The following is a 16,441-nucleotide window of genomic DNA, read 5'->3' on the forward strand; positions in this document are numbered from 1 at the left end:
TTTTTTCTCAGAAATACTCCAAAAAATACGCCTATTTCGTTAAGTGAAAAAAAAATTTTGGGTTTAGGTGCACTTTAACTTTCTGATGATACTCACTGACGAAGGAGATTTCAAATGATCGAGCTCAAAGAAATCATTGTAATAATCCGAGGTCACTAGATAAGTCTTTCCTTCGAGCTCAAAAACGTCGGCGGCAACCCGTTGCCAGGGTCTGGTTGGCGTCTCATGGGAAATTATTGTTTCCACTTGACTCTGATGATGACTTCCGCACAGGTTGTCGAAACGTCAGTCACTACCACCGACAACAGTCCTTCTCAGGACTACACTCACCCGGACGATCAGACTACACCTTTACATTGTTTCCTTAGCTTGGCCTCGTTCATATTCGTGAGATGCCTCACAAGTCGACATATTGTTCTTGACGTCAGCTGTCATCCCGGGCCAGTACACAGACTCACGTGCTCCGTTTAGACAGTCGTTGACCCCAAGTTCTGAACTGTGAATTCGTTTCAGCAGCTCGCTCCTTGGACCACGCGGAACCACGACTCACTCTTCCTTAAAAATGAGGCCATCCTGGAAGACATCTCATCGCGCATGTTCAAATATGGGGAGATGATAACAGGTACGTTCATCTTATTCTCCGGCCAGCCCTTCTGGATCACGGTCTTTAACACTTGAAGAGACTCGTCTGATTCAGTGTGACGTTCAGTATGTTGGGGCCTTTTCTTCCGATACCGCAAGGTACTTGATCATGTTAATGGTTTCAAATTCAGAGTCGTCTTGCTGACCGGCTGGGAGAAACGCTCTTGAGAGGGTGTCTGCCAAGAACATCGTGTCTCCCTTTTGATATTTCACCTCCAGCTAATATTTCCGCAGGCAAATTATCATGCCTTGCAAACGCTTGGGGGGCACGATGCAAAGGGTTCTTAAGAATTGATTCCAGTGGCTTGTGTTCACTGAGAACCACTGTCTTTCTGCCAAATGTGTAGTCGTTAAACTTCTCCATCGCGAAAACAATCGCAAGCGCTTCCTTTTCAATCTGTGCATAACGGGTATCTGTTTCTGTTAACGCTCTGCTTGCATAGGCTAAGGGGTGCCCACCTTGCATAAAGGCCGCGCCCAGACCAGCTTGACTACTGTCACACTGCACTTCTAACAGCTCATCGGGCTTGTAGTATGAGAGCATGGGGGTAGACGTGATGAGGCTCTTGACCTCATTCAAAGTCTTTTCTTGCACGTTGGACCAACACCTTTCTACATCCTTATGTGTATGGTCGCGGAGCGATTTCATCGCGTCAGAAAGGTTTGGTAGGAAACGACTGAGGTAATTAACTATACCATTTAGACGCGACATATCTTCTGGCTTTCAGGTTATGGCATTTCAGTAATCGCTTTGGTTTTCTGCGGATCTGGCTTCAGACCTTCCGTTGTCAAGAGATGCCCATGAAAGGGAACTTCCTTACACCTTTAATCCAGTTTCACACGATTGAGCTTTATACCTTCCAGCTGACATCTCTTCATGAAACCCTCCAGGTTACAATCGTTATCAAATTCATCGTTTCCATAAATGAGCACGTCGTCGGCGATGCACTTCACACCAGGCGGATCCAGCTGCAGCAACTCTTGGTGTAAATGTTTCTGAAATATCTCACTCGACACACACAGACCAAACGGCAAACGAGGCCAGCGATATCTTTCATGAAGGGTGGCAAAAGTTGTCAACAGACTAGACTCATCGTCCAGCACCAAATGCCAAAAGGCGGACGCGAGATCAAACGGGAGGTAAGATCGCGAAAAAATACTCCCAAGGAGAAACGTAAACAAAGTAGAGAATGGAGAAAGCGAAAGCGACAGCAGAAGAAAGCGGGTAATCTGGCTTAAGTTCTGCCTGGCATCAATGGTGGACCAAATGTGGCTGAGACAAACTTGATAGATAAAATATCATTTTCTCCAAATCTGGATACAAAACAGGTAGGCAACGAAAGCGGACTTATCATGCTTAAGGCTAATTCTAAAGAAGAAATGGAAAGTAATGTGAAGCGGCCACGATTAACAACCGTTTTAGATGTAAATTATTCAAGATCAGCAAGAATACTTCGGAGGGCGCTTGGAGACGATGCAAGACGCAGGCGGGCTCAATATAGAAGGACGTTTTTGGCATAGACAACTTTTAAACGTATTGGTAGTCAGAAAAATATCCATTTGAAGAGTCATCACGAGACTCAGGCAAACAGAAGTTCAAATATTCGAAAAGGCTGGTTGCTATGGAGTGACGTCATAAACCAGCTAAGTGTATTTGCTGCCTTATGTTTTGTTGTGAATGTTGGTTTTGTGGTGTATCAGAACTCAATACCGTTAAATTTCATTAAAGATCCAGCAAAGTGCCTTAGTTTGATTATAGTGGTTGATGGAAGATGCATTTAAAGTTAAATTTCCCGTAGGTACTATAAGTTGGAATCACCTAAAACCACCTGAAACCATCTGAAACCATCCATGAAACCACCTGAAACTATCTGAAACCCCCAAGGAAACCATTTGAAATTACCTGAAAATATCTCGAAACAATTTAAAACAACATGAAAACACCTAAAAAATTACGGGTGACATCAGAAAATAAGTGTTAACAATCGAGTTTATCCACAGGGAGCCCGGCTTACGGATATCGTATGTAATGCCCTACAGTACAGAATAGGCACCACAAACAGGTCTTCAGGGAAACATTCCATTGTTCTTGTTGAAAACACACTCAATTAGCTCTACGAATGGCTGGGAGTTGCACGGGAATATGCGAATTCATTTCTTGACAAAGCACTTGCGTGACAATAACAACATGCGATCACAAATGCAAAGAAGAAACTGTTTTAAATCGAAAGAAATACGTGAAGTTTTTTCAACGGGATCATGCAAATTATATATGAAAAAGCCCAGGAAGGCCTGAAGATTTTCAAACTTCCTAAGGAAATTTTGAACATTGTGTTTCTTTTTAATCAGAGACGAATTTATAGCGTGACCTAGAATTTCACTGACTTTGTTATTGCAAAAGTGAAATATATGTGGATTTTTTGCAAGGTATTTTACTGCAAATGACAGAATATAGCTGATGGATGGTGGCTTTAACTTCCACTGCCTAAGTAAATTTCAGGTGGTTTCAGGTGTTTCCAACTTTTAGTACCTACGTTAAATTTCCAGGTTATTTATGTCTGCCAATCTTGACTCTTCATATTTTTTTATTTTTGCAATGTTTTTATGTTCCATGTCGAGCCATGTTATGCTACTCAAACAAAAAGGTGGTGATACTAACAAATATATAAATGAACTTTGCCAGCGAGGCCGGATTGGACACAGAGTGGTGTATTCTGCAAAGTTATTAAGGTAGGTTATACCTGCAATTGCTAAATGACATGCATCATAGCAGAATTCTACAGCAACACAAAACATTTTCAGGTTACCGGTATTTGTGATGCAATTTATTTCTAATCAATTAGTGACAGCTTTCTTGGCTTTCTTGACTTTATGGAAAGGCAGAAATCTGTCCACAAACATGAACATATTTTATCTGTGGTGAACAGTGATTACATATCTACAAATAATAGTGAATATTATATGACTTTAGCCAAGTTAATTCATTATTAAGTCGTACGTGCACTTTATTAATAGAAATGTGCCTGTCCTGATGTTCCTCGTGGGGAAGCCTGTGCTGAGTGTTTCCCAAAAAGCAAATATTGGGGGGGTAGGTAGAACTCTGCATTTTCGTATGGACATGTATAAAAACGTCCAGCTTGCAGTATGGTACTTCACTTTCTATTTGGAACCCATGTCTTTAAATCTCACTTGAGATACTCAGTTTGACAGACAGTTACCAGCAGAAATATGGTAGGTTTGGATTATAAAGGTGGAAACTAAATTCACTGTTTTTTTTTTCTGTCTGTTTCAGATGGACAGGATTAAGAGATGACTTGCTCTTTCCCCTTGAAGAGGAACCATGTGATGTCAATTTGTGTGCTCTGCATGCAATGTATAACATTTGAATTTTTAAATTGTGTGCACCTATTTTAGTATGGCACAGTCAACATCGTTTTCTTTTAAAGAAATCTATTATCTTGAAGTTTAATCCTGTAATAATAATCTTTTGTTTAGTGTTGCCTGATCACTTCTGAGATATATATTTATTTGTCATATTTCTTTGATTAATATAGCATTCAGCGTAATGCCAGAGGGCCTCTGGGATATATAGCAAACTTGGTTTTTCATTCACGGTTAATAGAGGGAAATGTTGTCTTTCCTTTCTGGTTCACCCAGGTTGAATTCCTGGCATTCAATGTAATGCCTGAGTGCTTCAGGGATATATAACATACTCAGCTTTTCATTCATGGTTAATATAGCGAAGTGTTTTCTATCCTTTCTGGTTCACCCAGGCTAAGTCCTGGCATTCACAGTAATGCCGGAGCACTTCTGGGATATATAACACACTTAGCTTTTCTCTCATGGTCAGTATAGGGAAGTGTTGTATATACTTTCTGGTTCACCCAGGTTGAAGTCCTGGCATTCAGTGTAATGCCTGAGCGCTTCTGGGATATATAACATACTTAGATTTTCATTCATGATTAATATAGGGAAGTGTTGTCTATCCTTTCTGGTTCACCCAGGCTGAAGTCCTGGCATTCAGAGTAATGCCTGAACGCTTCTAGGACACATGACATACTTAGTTTTTCATTCACGAATATTATAGGGAAGTGTTGTCTATCCTTTGTGGTTCACCCAGGCTGAAGTCCTGACATTCAGTGTAATGCCTGAGTGCTTCTGGGATGTATAACATACTTTATAGTTTTTCATTCATGGTCAATCTTGGGAAGTGTTGTCTATCCCTTCTGGTTCACACAGGCTGAAGTCCTGGTATTTAGTGTAGTTAACGCCTGAGTGCTTCAGGGATATATAACATACTTAGCTTTTCAGTCATGGTTAATATAGGGAAGTGTTGTCTATCTTTTCTGGTTCACCCAGGCTGAAGTCCTGATATTTAGAGTAATGCCTTAGTGCTTCTGGAATACATAACATACTTAGTTTCTTTGACAATCACGGGTTAATCTAGGGAATTGATGCCTATCCTTACTGGCTCACCCAGGCAGAAGTCCTGGCAATCATTGTAATGCCTTAGCGCTACTGGGATATATAACATACTTAGGTTTTCATTCATAGACCACTTTCATAAATGGCTGCCGTATAAATATTCTTTTGTTAAAATTTAAATTAGCCCTACTGGCCTCGCTTGAGATAATGTATTCTTTTGAATTTTGTACTGGAGAACGAGGCCAGTAGGGCTAATTTAAATTTAAACAAAAGAATATTAATCCGGCAGCCATTTATGAAAGTGGTCTATGGTTAATATAGGGAAGTCTTTTCTATCCTTTCTGGTTCACCCAGGCTGAAGTACTGGCATTCAGAGTAATACCTAAGCGCTTCTGGGATATATAACGTGAAGAAATTCTTGTGACTCAAACTGTTCTGCTCTTTGAGCTCTTCACCTATCTACAGCAGAGCGACAATAATAAATGGTCATTTGAGACACAAATTTGAAAAACAGTTTCATTTACTGCTAGAAGGCGCCCTGCAAACTGCGACGGGAAGAGAACTTCAAAACACAAAATGCTGCGAAAAAAAAAAATGAATCAATAAATCAAGGCAAAACAAAAGCTGGTACATTTCTTTGTGAAGCTAGATCATGAAATTTCCGATGCGATGTTTTTGTAGGACGTAAACACAAGACGACGACTGATTTCCTGACAAACTGGGCAATACGAGATAACATGAATTATGCAACAACACGAAACAATGCGCACAGCCTCAAGTAATCTATATACCGTATTTCCTTGAATAGGCGCCCACCCCTCGGACATCCAAACTTCAAATGCGCTGGAATTTTTCTTGTTGACGAAGGGGCGTCTCTGAGTGTGCCACCTTAAAGTACAGCCTAATTACTATGATCATATAAAGAGTTTAAAAATACAGAATTGCTGGGTTATACTGCACTTTTGGGTGTGCCACCTGAAAGTACAGCCTATTGACTATGATCAGAGAAAGAGTGTAAAAGTACAAAATATGCTGGGTTAAACTGCACTTTTGGGTGTGCCACCTTAAAGTACAGCCTATTGACTACAATCATAGAGAGAGTGTAAAAGTACAAAAAATGCTGGGTTACACTGCACTTTTGGGTGTGCCACCTTAACGTACAGACTACTGACTACAATCATATAAAGAGTTTAAAAATAGAGAAATGCTGGGTTATACAGCACTTTTTGGTGTGCCACCTTAAAGTACAGCCTTTTGACTACGATCCTGGAAAGAGTGTCCAAATACAAAAATGCTGGGTTATACTGCACTTTTGGGTGTGCCACTTTAAAGTACAGCCTGTTGAATATGATCATAGAAAGAGTGTAAAAATACAATAATGCTGGGTTACACTGCACTTTTGGGTGTGCCACCTTAAAGTACAGACTACTGACTACGATCATATAAAGAGTTTAAAAACACAGAATTGCTGGGTTATACTGCACTCTTGGGTGTGCCACCTTAACGTACAGCCTATTGACTACGATCATAGAAAGAGTGTAAAAATACAAAAATGCTGGGTTATACTGCACTTTTGGGTGTGCCACCTTAAAGTACAGTCTAATGACTACAATCATAGAAAGAGTGTAAAAATACAAAAATACTGGGTTATACCGTACTTTTGGGTGTGCCACCTTAAAGTACAGTCTACTAAATAAGATCATAGAAAGAGTGTAAAAATACAAAAATGCTGGGTTATACTGCACTTTAGGGTGTGCCACCTAAAGTAGACTTCTACATGCGATTAATAGGAAAGGTAATAAATACTAAATACTAAATAAGAAAGCTAACTAGTGCATACTGTGAAATTGAAAAGGAAGCAAGTACTTAAAAATGGTGCCCATTTCAAAAGCTTTCTCCGACGAAACATCTGGGCGCTACACAATATAAACCACACCTCATAATTTAAAGAAAAATAAACAAGAACTGTTGAACCACAAGTGAAGGTACTCGCCAATGCCACCTCTGGTATCAAAGACTTACATCAACACGGGACTGACAAAATGTAACACAGTTAAGAATAAAATCTTAGCTGTGTTTACATCTGTGTAGGAGAGCTTCAACTTGTCTGGCGGAAGGGAGAATCCCACAATCTCTTCAAGGTTTTGAAGAATTTCAAATTCTGTTGGACCTGAAATGTGTTTTATCACAATGGGAAAAATAATAGATATACCCACAAAGTGAAACAATTGTAAAATACACACAAAGCCAATAATTTGACCACTCATGAAACCCGACATAGAGCTAACATGAATATTCTGCTTTGAAATAGCAGACTCCTGACCACTCTTCTTCTTAACAGAAATTCTATCACCATAAAAAGACTCTGGGCCAAAGCACTTCAGGGCTTGATTGGCTTCTGGAAGTGAACCAGTCTTGTAGGCAATCAGACCAATGGATGCAAGCAACTGCTCTGTATTACGCATCGATCTCCATATGTAGTGCACACAACTGAATGCTAGTAAGCTCTTCATCAAGGAGAAAAAGGAGATCATCCCGGATTCCAGTTGATCTGCAAATTATGGATAACAATGGTGCATTTACAATAATTATATTGTAAATGTGTACCCCAAAAGGAGCAGGGATGGCGTAGTGGTGAGAGCAATCGCCTCCCACCACTGTGGCCCGGGTTCAATTCCTGAACCTGGCGTCACGTGTGGGTTGAGTTTGTTGGTTCTCATCCTTGCTCCGCGGGTTTTTCTCCGGGTCCTCCGGTTTTCCTCCCTCCGCAAAAACCAACGTTCCAAGTTGTGTCTCCAATTAGCCTCAAGCTAAATACCCCTGACACATTATTAAAGTTAATTATTATTATTACTTATAAATAAAAAATAAATAGTCTTATGAATATCATGGCAATAAATAAATGGTGGAAGGTGGCTGCTCTTACCAATGCATCAACTTTGGTACCCAAAAGGCCTCAAGCACTTCCTACATAAGCCTGTGCATTATTTAATGATCATGAATGGCTAAACTTAAAGTATACCTGCCTATGTTACACTTGCTTCGTAGGCATTCTAGGCAGGTTTCATCTGGGGCCACTTCCTGACATTTGCAACCCTAATGGGAAATGAAATTACCTCAAAATAAATTAATATTATCTTACAAAATTTTTTGGTTGCATTATTAGAGAAGACTGTAGCTTGTGTATTGTAACTGATGAACTACAACTAAGAAATGCTCATTGATCCACATGTACACCAACACAAATACTAACCCTGATTGCATTGCATATAAAGCAGAATTCTACATCTACCCCTCGACCACCAAGTTGAAAATCAAGACCCCCTTTCTTTCCCAAAAGAAGGATCAGTGTTTTGTAGTCCAATGAAACTAAGATATAACAAAAAAACAACAGCAATAAAGAATTATGATATGACATACCCCTGGTACATGTAGAAAATTAACTTACTGTTTAAAATGATGGTCACTGATAATGAAAAAAAAAACCCTCAATTAAGTTTCTAAAAAGAAAGTCAGCATCCTCCCTTTTAAAAAGATATAAGGTTAATGCTCTTGCAAATAACAAAATGATAGAAACATCTTACCATCAAATTCTACATTGAACTTCATGCCATCAACAAAAATTCCTTGGTTCTTGATGATTCTCTTTTGTTCATTTAGATCCTTTAAAAGTACCTTCAGGGTTTCCCTATCAAAATAACATTAGGCATGAAGACAACTGATGAAACTTGTTGTTTATCCAGAGCTTATGTTGGGGTAATGTTCCTATAATGCAAAAGGATTTGCAGTTTTTTCCTCTTTCTGTTTAATTCATAATGTGTGGGTATTTGTGTGTGTGTGTGTGTGTGCGTGTGTGTGTGTGTGTGTGTGTGTGTGTGTGTGTATTTGTGTGTATTACATCTGTCAGATCTTAGAGCCAGTACTGGAAATTGAGTCAACAATACAACTATGAAAACTGTAACATATATGTTCTATAAAACTATAAGCTTTCAGTAAGGAAAGCTTTATAAGAAAGTGTCTCCACTGTGCAAATTAAAAACTTTGTAACCACGTCAAGCAAAGGAGAAAAAGTATTTTAGTAACATAAAATAATAGAAATTAATGATGAACCTGTTTTCTTTACAATTGGCAATGGCCAGTGGGTAAACAGACTTTGCACTCTGTGTGTTGTAAACAGGGTTAAGACGGGAAACCAGACCAACCAACATCTGATTTCTACCTGATCATAAAAAAATGATAATAGAAATGGTTATTATTTCATTCTCATTCATGGGAACAAAAATTATGCACATTTACCACACACTTAATCCGAGATAAGGTATTGTTTTATAATTTATGGCAGCAGACTTAAACCTAGTCTCCCTCGCAGCCGTTTTTAGTCTCGTCACGCAACGCTTCTCCCCACAAACGGCTGCTCACATTCGAACAACATTCCTTTCCGCTACTTCAACCAATCACTATTTGGGTTACATATGTTGAGAACTGTACGCGCCAAAATAGTCTAACCAATCATATTGTTTGTTTCATCTTCGAGTTCAAAGCTTTGAAAATGGCGTCCTTTGAAGAAGTGTTTAATGTTGTTAGTAATACATTTCGAATTCCTAGTTTAAATGCGCAGCAAAAAACTGGAATTAGGAAAATAGTTGAGGAAAGAAAGGATGTATTTGTCAATCTTCCTACTGGTTTCGGGAAATCTCTCCTGTATGAAGCTCTAACACTCGTGTTTGATCTTACCTCACAAGAGCCTGGTCATATCGTCGTCGTTTTCTCACCATTGGGGAAAGCCTTATGAACGACCAAGTGTCCCATTTGAGGGAGCTAGGGCTAAAAGCTGGTAACATAAGTTCACTTGAGGGTGGTAAACGCACTCGTGTCGAAAGCGGCGAATATTCCTTAGTTTACGGATCCCCTGAAGCGTGGTTAAGGAACGATGGCTGGAGATTTATGCTGACGAACTCTGTGTATTCCATGCCAAAAAACTCTGTGCCGTTGCCGTCGATGAAGCGCATGTTGTAAGGCAGTGGTAAGTGTTTCAATAAAAACGAGTCTGCAGCAAAATGTTATTTTACATGTATGTTTTAAATTAAGCAGTATAAAGGAAAGGACAATAAGAATGTAAATATTGTAAATAGAAAATGTAAATAGTTTAGTCAGTATTAGTATTACACTGTGGTCTTATTTTGGTTATCGTTATTTTATTCTGTCTGTGTTATATTACACATGATCACCTGTAAAAATGTTGTGTCTAAATACAAGACATTATCATTGCAGTATACACTTCTGAGTGCTTCAGATTACCAATAAAATTGATATTGGGTGCCATTGTGTAGCCTATTTGATTGTCACTACTACATAGATAAAAGCTAAACTTTTTAAAATTTTATACCCATAGACCCTAAAAGGAAGTAAATGTCCCATCAACCTATTAAAACTATGCTTGAAACTAACGTCATTTAGGCAACTTAGTCTGACAGGACCTGTCCCGACACAAATAAAACCTAAAAGTTCTAAGATGGTAGACCCCTAGACCCTAAAATGGAGATAAATGTCCCATCAACCTATTAAAAACCTATGCTTGAAGCTAACGTCATTTGAAGAACTCAGTCCAATAGGACCTTGAAAGTCCTGGCAATGTTAAAGGAGCTAGAGACTACAGCTTTCTGCATGTTCCTTAGCACTGAATGACATTAGTATTATTATTATTAAAATTAATAAAGTTTTCATTATATTATTATTATTATTATTATTAGAAATTTCATTATAGATTAATGCTGTCTATTTTCCTTTTGATGTGTTGGGGAACATCACAAGATAATTAAATGGAAGCCTTCTGTGAGTCTTACTTCAACCTTCTGAACATGAAAAATGCAGTAGAAATTAAGGAAAGTCAAAATAAATCAAATGTTGCTGATGTGCAGTATATGGATAAGGATATGGAACTGGAATTGTATTTTAGCTGGCTTACTGATGAACTGAAACAGAGTCAGGAAAAAACAGAAAGAACTCTTATTTATTGCCAGACTATAAGATAATGTGGTTTACTTTATGCTACCATTAATGTTTTACTTTAATGTTTATTGGAAATGATTCAAAACATGTGCTTGTTGAAATGTTGCATTCCTGCACTCCTGAAACCAATAAGGATAACATTTTGGAGTCCTTTCACAGAGTGGTGGAAATCACTGTGGGGGAGGGGGTTGGGGAGAACAGTACAGCTTCTTTGGCCCTCCTAAATTGTGGTAAGAAAATGAGTGATCTAATAAATTCATCATATTTTTAAATCAGATTACTGGTCAATTTCATTGTCTGATTAGTGACATAAATTGTGTGCTACTCATACTCTATCATAGCAATTGAAAGTTTTGTCATGTGAAGTCACAAAAGATGGAACATCTGTTTGAGATTAGTTACATTTCACTTGTGAAGAAAATACTGTATACATGTATGTACATGTAATAGAGAAAAGTAATTTATGATAATAGTCTGAAGTTTGATTAAGAATGCTATGAAAGATTCCATAGGTTATATTGACCAATTGATTCTTTGAAAATTGAATCTCTTCATTGGTGCTGCTGCCAGTATCAAATTGTATTCTTCTTGCATATTGAGCAAAAATGTTAGACTGCTATTTAACAATTATTCCACGAGTGCGCGTTGGATATGAGATGATAGATAGCCAACTCGGCGCTACGCGCCTCGTTGGCTATAATCATCTCATATCCAACAAGCACGAGTGGAATAATTTTTTTATTAAAAACTTTATATTGAATTATTAAATTTTATTAACTTTTTAGCTCCCTTTTAATTTTAAACTGGCACGTACGGTTGCCATATTTGTAGATTATGGTATATTGGCTGATATACCATAATGGCTAAGCCAATAAAAAGTCTTAAACTGCATTATCCAATGATCTAGTTTTTAATAATAGTCATTATTCAGTGAGATTGCAAATCTTTCAGACTTTTGAATAGATCAGATTCGTATGAAGACATTTATATCAACTTCATTTATATCAGTAGTTGCAGCACCTGGGTACTTCTTGGGTTAAAATCTGGGCTAACAGACTTTTTCAGGGTCCTGTTTTGACATTTTTTGGCTGTAACAGTTTGTCATCATTGGCACATACTTGTCACTAGGCTCTCATATATTGTACATTTGTGTTGTTCCAGACTATTCATAGACTACTTAACACTGCAGTAGCATACTGAATAGACAGTGTGAATTCTCAAAAGCTATGGACTACAGAATTCAATTTCCCATGAGGCAACAAAAAAAATGTTTTGTTTACTGTTTATCTAGCTCTGATACCCCTGAGCATGTTTTTCTTGTGTTTGTTTATCCAGTGATAATTTTGAGGCATCTAAATCAATACACCATTACAACCAATAGGAAATCTTGCCGGAGTATAACGTCCCTCTTGGCTGATCGTGGTAGAAATATTAGAATTGACTGTAGCATTAGAGGTACAAGTCGTATTGATCGGATCGGATCGAATTGTAAACATTTCGAGGATTTCCCACGGCACGAAGCTTGGATTTCTCCACCGTCGCTCTCAACGCTCAATAAGCGCTTCTTTCTGGGAAGTTCTCGAACCTTGAAGATTCCCTTCAATTCATCTTTGAACTCTTCAAGATGAACAGAGGCCTTTTTTAACTTGATCAATCGTCGGTAGCAAGCTTTACAAACTGACAACTCGCTGGTCGCTGAATAGCAGCTCACATCCACATCCAGACAGGAACAAATATTCGCCGGAAAATCAAAAGAACTTTTTCCAAAAACATAAATTTTTTCTTTTGTCTCAACTGAGGTGGAACAAATAAAAGAACGATCACTTTGCAAAACCTTCTTCAGGGTTTCCTCCAGCAAGAAACTACGATGAAATGCAGAATTTGAAAACGCGGGAATAACGATAGCGATGACAGTCTCTTGTGCTCTGATTGGTCGCATAAGAAACAATGTCAGCGATCTCATTGGTGCAAAGACAACAAAGGGAAAGGAATGTTGTTCGAATGTGAGCGCCGTTTGTGGGGAGAAGCGTTGCGTGACGAGACTAAAAACGGCTGCGAGGGAGACTAACTTAAACCTGACTGTCAGTATTTACCACAAAAGGGTCTTCCATCTATCTTCATCAGAAGTTTGAGAGTTGGTGAGCACAAATTATGCAGCCTTTGCTCGAAGACAAACAACTCCAAAACAGGAAACAAATCCACCTGATAACCTTGTAAACTAGGAGAAGGCACCTTTTTCACATCCATGTATTCTTTACAAACTCCAAAGATCACTTTTTCGGCTGCCTTCATTTGGTTAAGGTTCAACAATATTGGTGTGTCAGAGGATTTCTAAAACGGAAGCCAAAGAAAGAAAGTAAAAGAAAAATTAAAACAACAAAATTAACATGAAAAATACATCTGATATAACTGAGGTTTAAAAAAATTAGCTATTATCATAGTAATAGTAAATAATAATGAGACTTGCACTTCTACCACTTTCAAGCATTAAATTTGTTACTGTGGAACTGCTTCCGAGTTAGGATAAAGTAAATCTGAGTGCAGACATATCCTTTCAAAAAGAAGCCTCTTAAGATTGATAACTAATAACAGACCTTACTAACCCCTGTCCTTCCGAGTTTGGTGTTATTGATTACAGCTTGCCAAGTATTACCAGATACCCTTGCCTTGGTCTTGAAATATAATAGCACCCAATCTGGAACTCGGAGGCTTAATTTCCACGTATAAGGAAAATGTTTCATCACCAACAAGCTCTTCCACCGTCCGTTTAACTCCTTTCTTTAGGACCACATCCTCCACAATCTCATTTACAATAGCCTTGGCCTCAGGATCACCAAAAGCACACATGATGGAAAGCACCGTTGATAAATTTTCTCGGCTCCTTTCACAGATGCCTTGTGCATCTTGGAGAACGCGGCTCCTCCTTTTCATAATAAGGAAAGTCTTTTCTGGGGTCTCCAAATCATTCCTTTCAGAAATCTCCTTTAGATTAGGAGAACTAAGACTGCCACTGTTTGGAGGAGTCAAATGAACCGAGACAGGCATTTCTTTCGTACTAGCTAGGCGGAGTGTGGAATTGAGGGGTCATTGTAAGGCGCCGAGCTGCACGTGGTCGCTCGCAATTGAAGTCGTTGCCGTCTCCCTTGAGGGAACTCAAATCCAAGCCATTCAGAAATTCTTTAACTTTATAAATCGCGGCGGATCCTCCTTCTTCAGAAGCTATTTTTTCCCTCAGAATAAGCGATACAAGCCCAAAAGACGAGCAAACAACTTCAGATGCGCTGGAATTTTTCTTGTTGACGAAGGGGCGCCCATCGAGAAGCCGAAGTTTGTCGCTTTCAATTCGGCAGAAATCTTCTGGAAAAGTTGTCAGGATCGGCGATCGCTTAAAATATTACAGAGGAGTAATTCCACAAAATTCTGTTGTGAGCACATACCAGTAATTATGCTCGCTTAATGCATCACTGACGACGCGAGAGAAGGTCGAAAAACCTTTTCTCCGCCCCATTTTTGGGAAAATAACTAAGAAAACTACATGCACTACAAAGCAATCTGGGAAAAAAAAAGAACATTGTCCAGATCCAAAAACAGACACTGTCCGGATCCAACCGAAAGGGGCGCCAACGATATTAACCACGCAAACGCTGACATAAAAACCACATATTTAATTGGATTAGAACGCCTGGGGAGTTTGATGTTTACTTCCAGTGCAGACGATTTGCGTCCCCTCATGCTATTTTCTCAGTAGCGTTTGAACGCAGAAGTGGAGTTATATTTTCTTTGAAGACCAGAAACCCTACTTTCTACTTAGTATTGTTTCGGGGATTTACAACTGGCAGAGCACACGTCCCCACGGGACTCACCTTGGTGCCATTCCACATAACAAAAGATTGGGAACAAGGAACAATATCCACATTTTCAAAATGCTTGTGTGGCAAAATATTAGCCCTAGCTCCACAGTCAACTTGAAATTTGACAGGTCTCTGCTGGACTAGCATTTCGGTAAACACGGCCCTATCTTTCACAGCTTGAAACCTGACAACACTTATCTCTTCCAAGTCTTAGTCGCTGTCAATAGCATAAACGCGGCATCTTTATCTTTGCACCCTTTTGCAAAATGATTCCTTTCGTTGCACCGCTTACATACTTTACTCCAGGCAAGGCACTTTTTACTCTCCGGGGCATGATCACAGCCACAAAATTTGCACGAAAATTTCTTTCCGGGCCGTCCATCCGGCGTCGGGATTTGAGGCTTCTTCTCTGACTTGACCTGATCGATGCTGTCTTCCGATTCCGATAGCGACTGCATTTGCAACTCCGTAAGTTCTTTGCTTCGGCATACATCAATACAACGATTTAACGTAAGATCTCTCATCCTTAATAGTTTTTTTGTAGTCTGCTCGCTCTTAATTCCATGAACAATACGATCATGGATCAAACTGTCCTGTAAACAGTCACAAAAATTACAAGTCTTGACTAACGTTTTCAATTCAGCGACAAAACTATCTACCGACTCACTGAGGGAGTTTATCCCCTCTATTAAAACAATACCGCTCGTAAATTTCGTTGACGTCTCCGATATAATGCTTCTCTTTTTTATCCATTACCACGCGCCAATTATTCGAGTCCTCGGCTTCAGTGTAACTGAAAAACGTTTTGATAACTTTCAAAGCATCATCTCCGATCGTGTGCTTAAACATTGCTAGCTGGTATTCCGGGCTCTCTCGATTTAGCCTAGAAATAATGAAACAGTTGTTGTATTTTCCCTTCCAAAGCTTCCAATTTTTAGCGACTTCTCCGCTGTGTTTCAAAGCAAGAGGATGAGGCGACATGATCTGATGAAAAACATCGCTCGACGATTGAGGCGCTGACGGCGCTGACGGTTGAGACGAAGGACCTGAACTTTCGCTGTTATTCATGCCGTAGACGGTTTAACTTGTCGACGACTTAAACGAAGGAAAACAAAACTACCGCTGCCATCATGCAATAATACGAGAGACAACGAGAGACAAGGACAAGAAAACTAAACCGTTTACTTAGAAAAATATCCATGTCAACGGGCATACGAATATTTAAGTAGCTGGACTAAAGGTCCCTAGAAGACGCACATGCTGCTATGTGATACACCTTAATAGAACACTTTTAAAAGTTGTTCAAAACGCTCACATTTAATAGACTATAGGGCGACTAGAGCAACTATATTATTGTTTACAAACGCAGTCTGAGTTATTCGTCACATGTACAGACTGAGACAATGTTTTTATTCGTTGGCAACGCTTGACCAACTTCCAGCTTACCCAAATATTAGCACATTAAAGAGTCAGTTTTTAACACAGAAAGAATAATAATAATAATAATAATAATA

The 16,441-nt window shown here is 39.0% G+C and overlaps 1 protein-coding gene and 1 pseudogene across 2 annotated transcripts; both read right to left on the reverse strand.

The window, feature by feature from the left end:
• Nucleotides 1–769: 769 nt before the first annotated feature.
• Nucleotides 770–1,291, reverse strand: LOC111329277 (retrovirus-related Pol polyprotein from transposon 17.6). The gene has a single exon (XM_022933911.2). It carries the CDS (start codon nt 1,289–1,291, stop codon nt 770–772), a length of 522 nt encoding a protein of 173 aa, XP_022789646.2.
• Nucleotides 1,292–3,445: 2,154 nt separating this feature from the next.
• On the reverse strand, nt 3,446–15,071 carry LOC148733197 (uncharacterized; annotated as a pseudogene). The gene is made up of 10 exons (XR_016000770.1): nt 13,680–15,071; nt 13,170–13,407; nt 9,178–9,286; nt 8,652–8,755; nt 8,321–8,436; nt 8,090–8,163; nt 7,340–7,618; nt 5,859–7,237; nt 5,450–5,646; nt 3,446–5,010 (listed from the first exon to the last, which is right to left on the reverse strand). The product of XR_016000770.1 is annotated as an uncharacterized LOC148733197 (transcript).
• Nucleotides 15,072–16,441: the final 1,370 nt, after the last annotated feature.

The sequence above is a fragment of the Stylophora pistillata genome, chromosome 4, assembly GCF_964205215.1.
Source record: "Stylophora pistillata chromosome 4, jaStyPist1.2, whole genome shotgun sequence".
NCBI lineage: Eukaryota > Metazoa > Cnidaria > Anthozoa > Scleractinia > Pocilloporidae > Stylophora > Stylophora pistillata.

What these genes read in the sequence shown, in the direction of transcription:
- LOC111329277 (XM_022933911.2), bottom strand. Translation starts at nt 1,291, where the DNA reads ATGAAATCGCTCCGCGACCATACACATAAGGATGTAGAAAGGTGTTGG.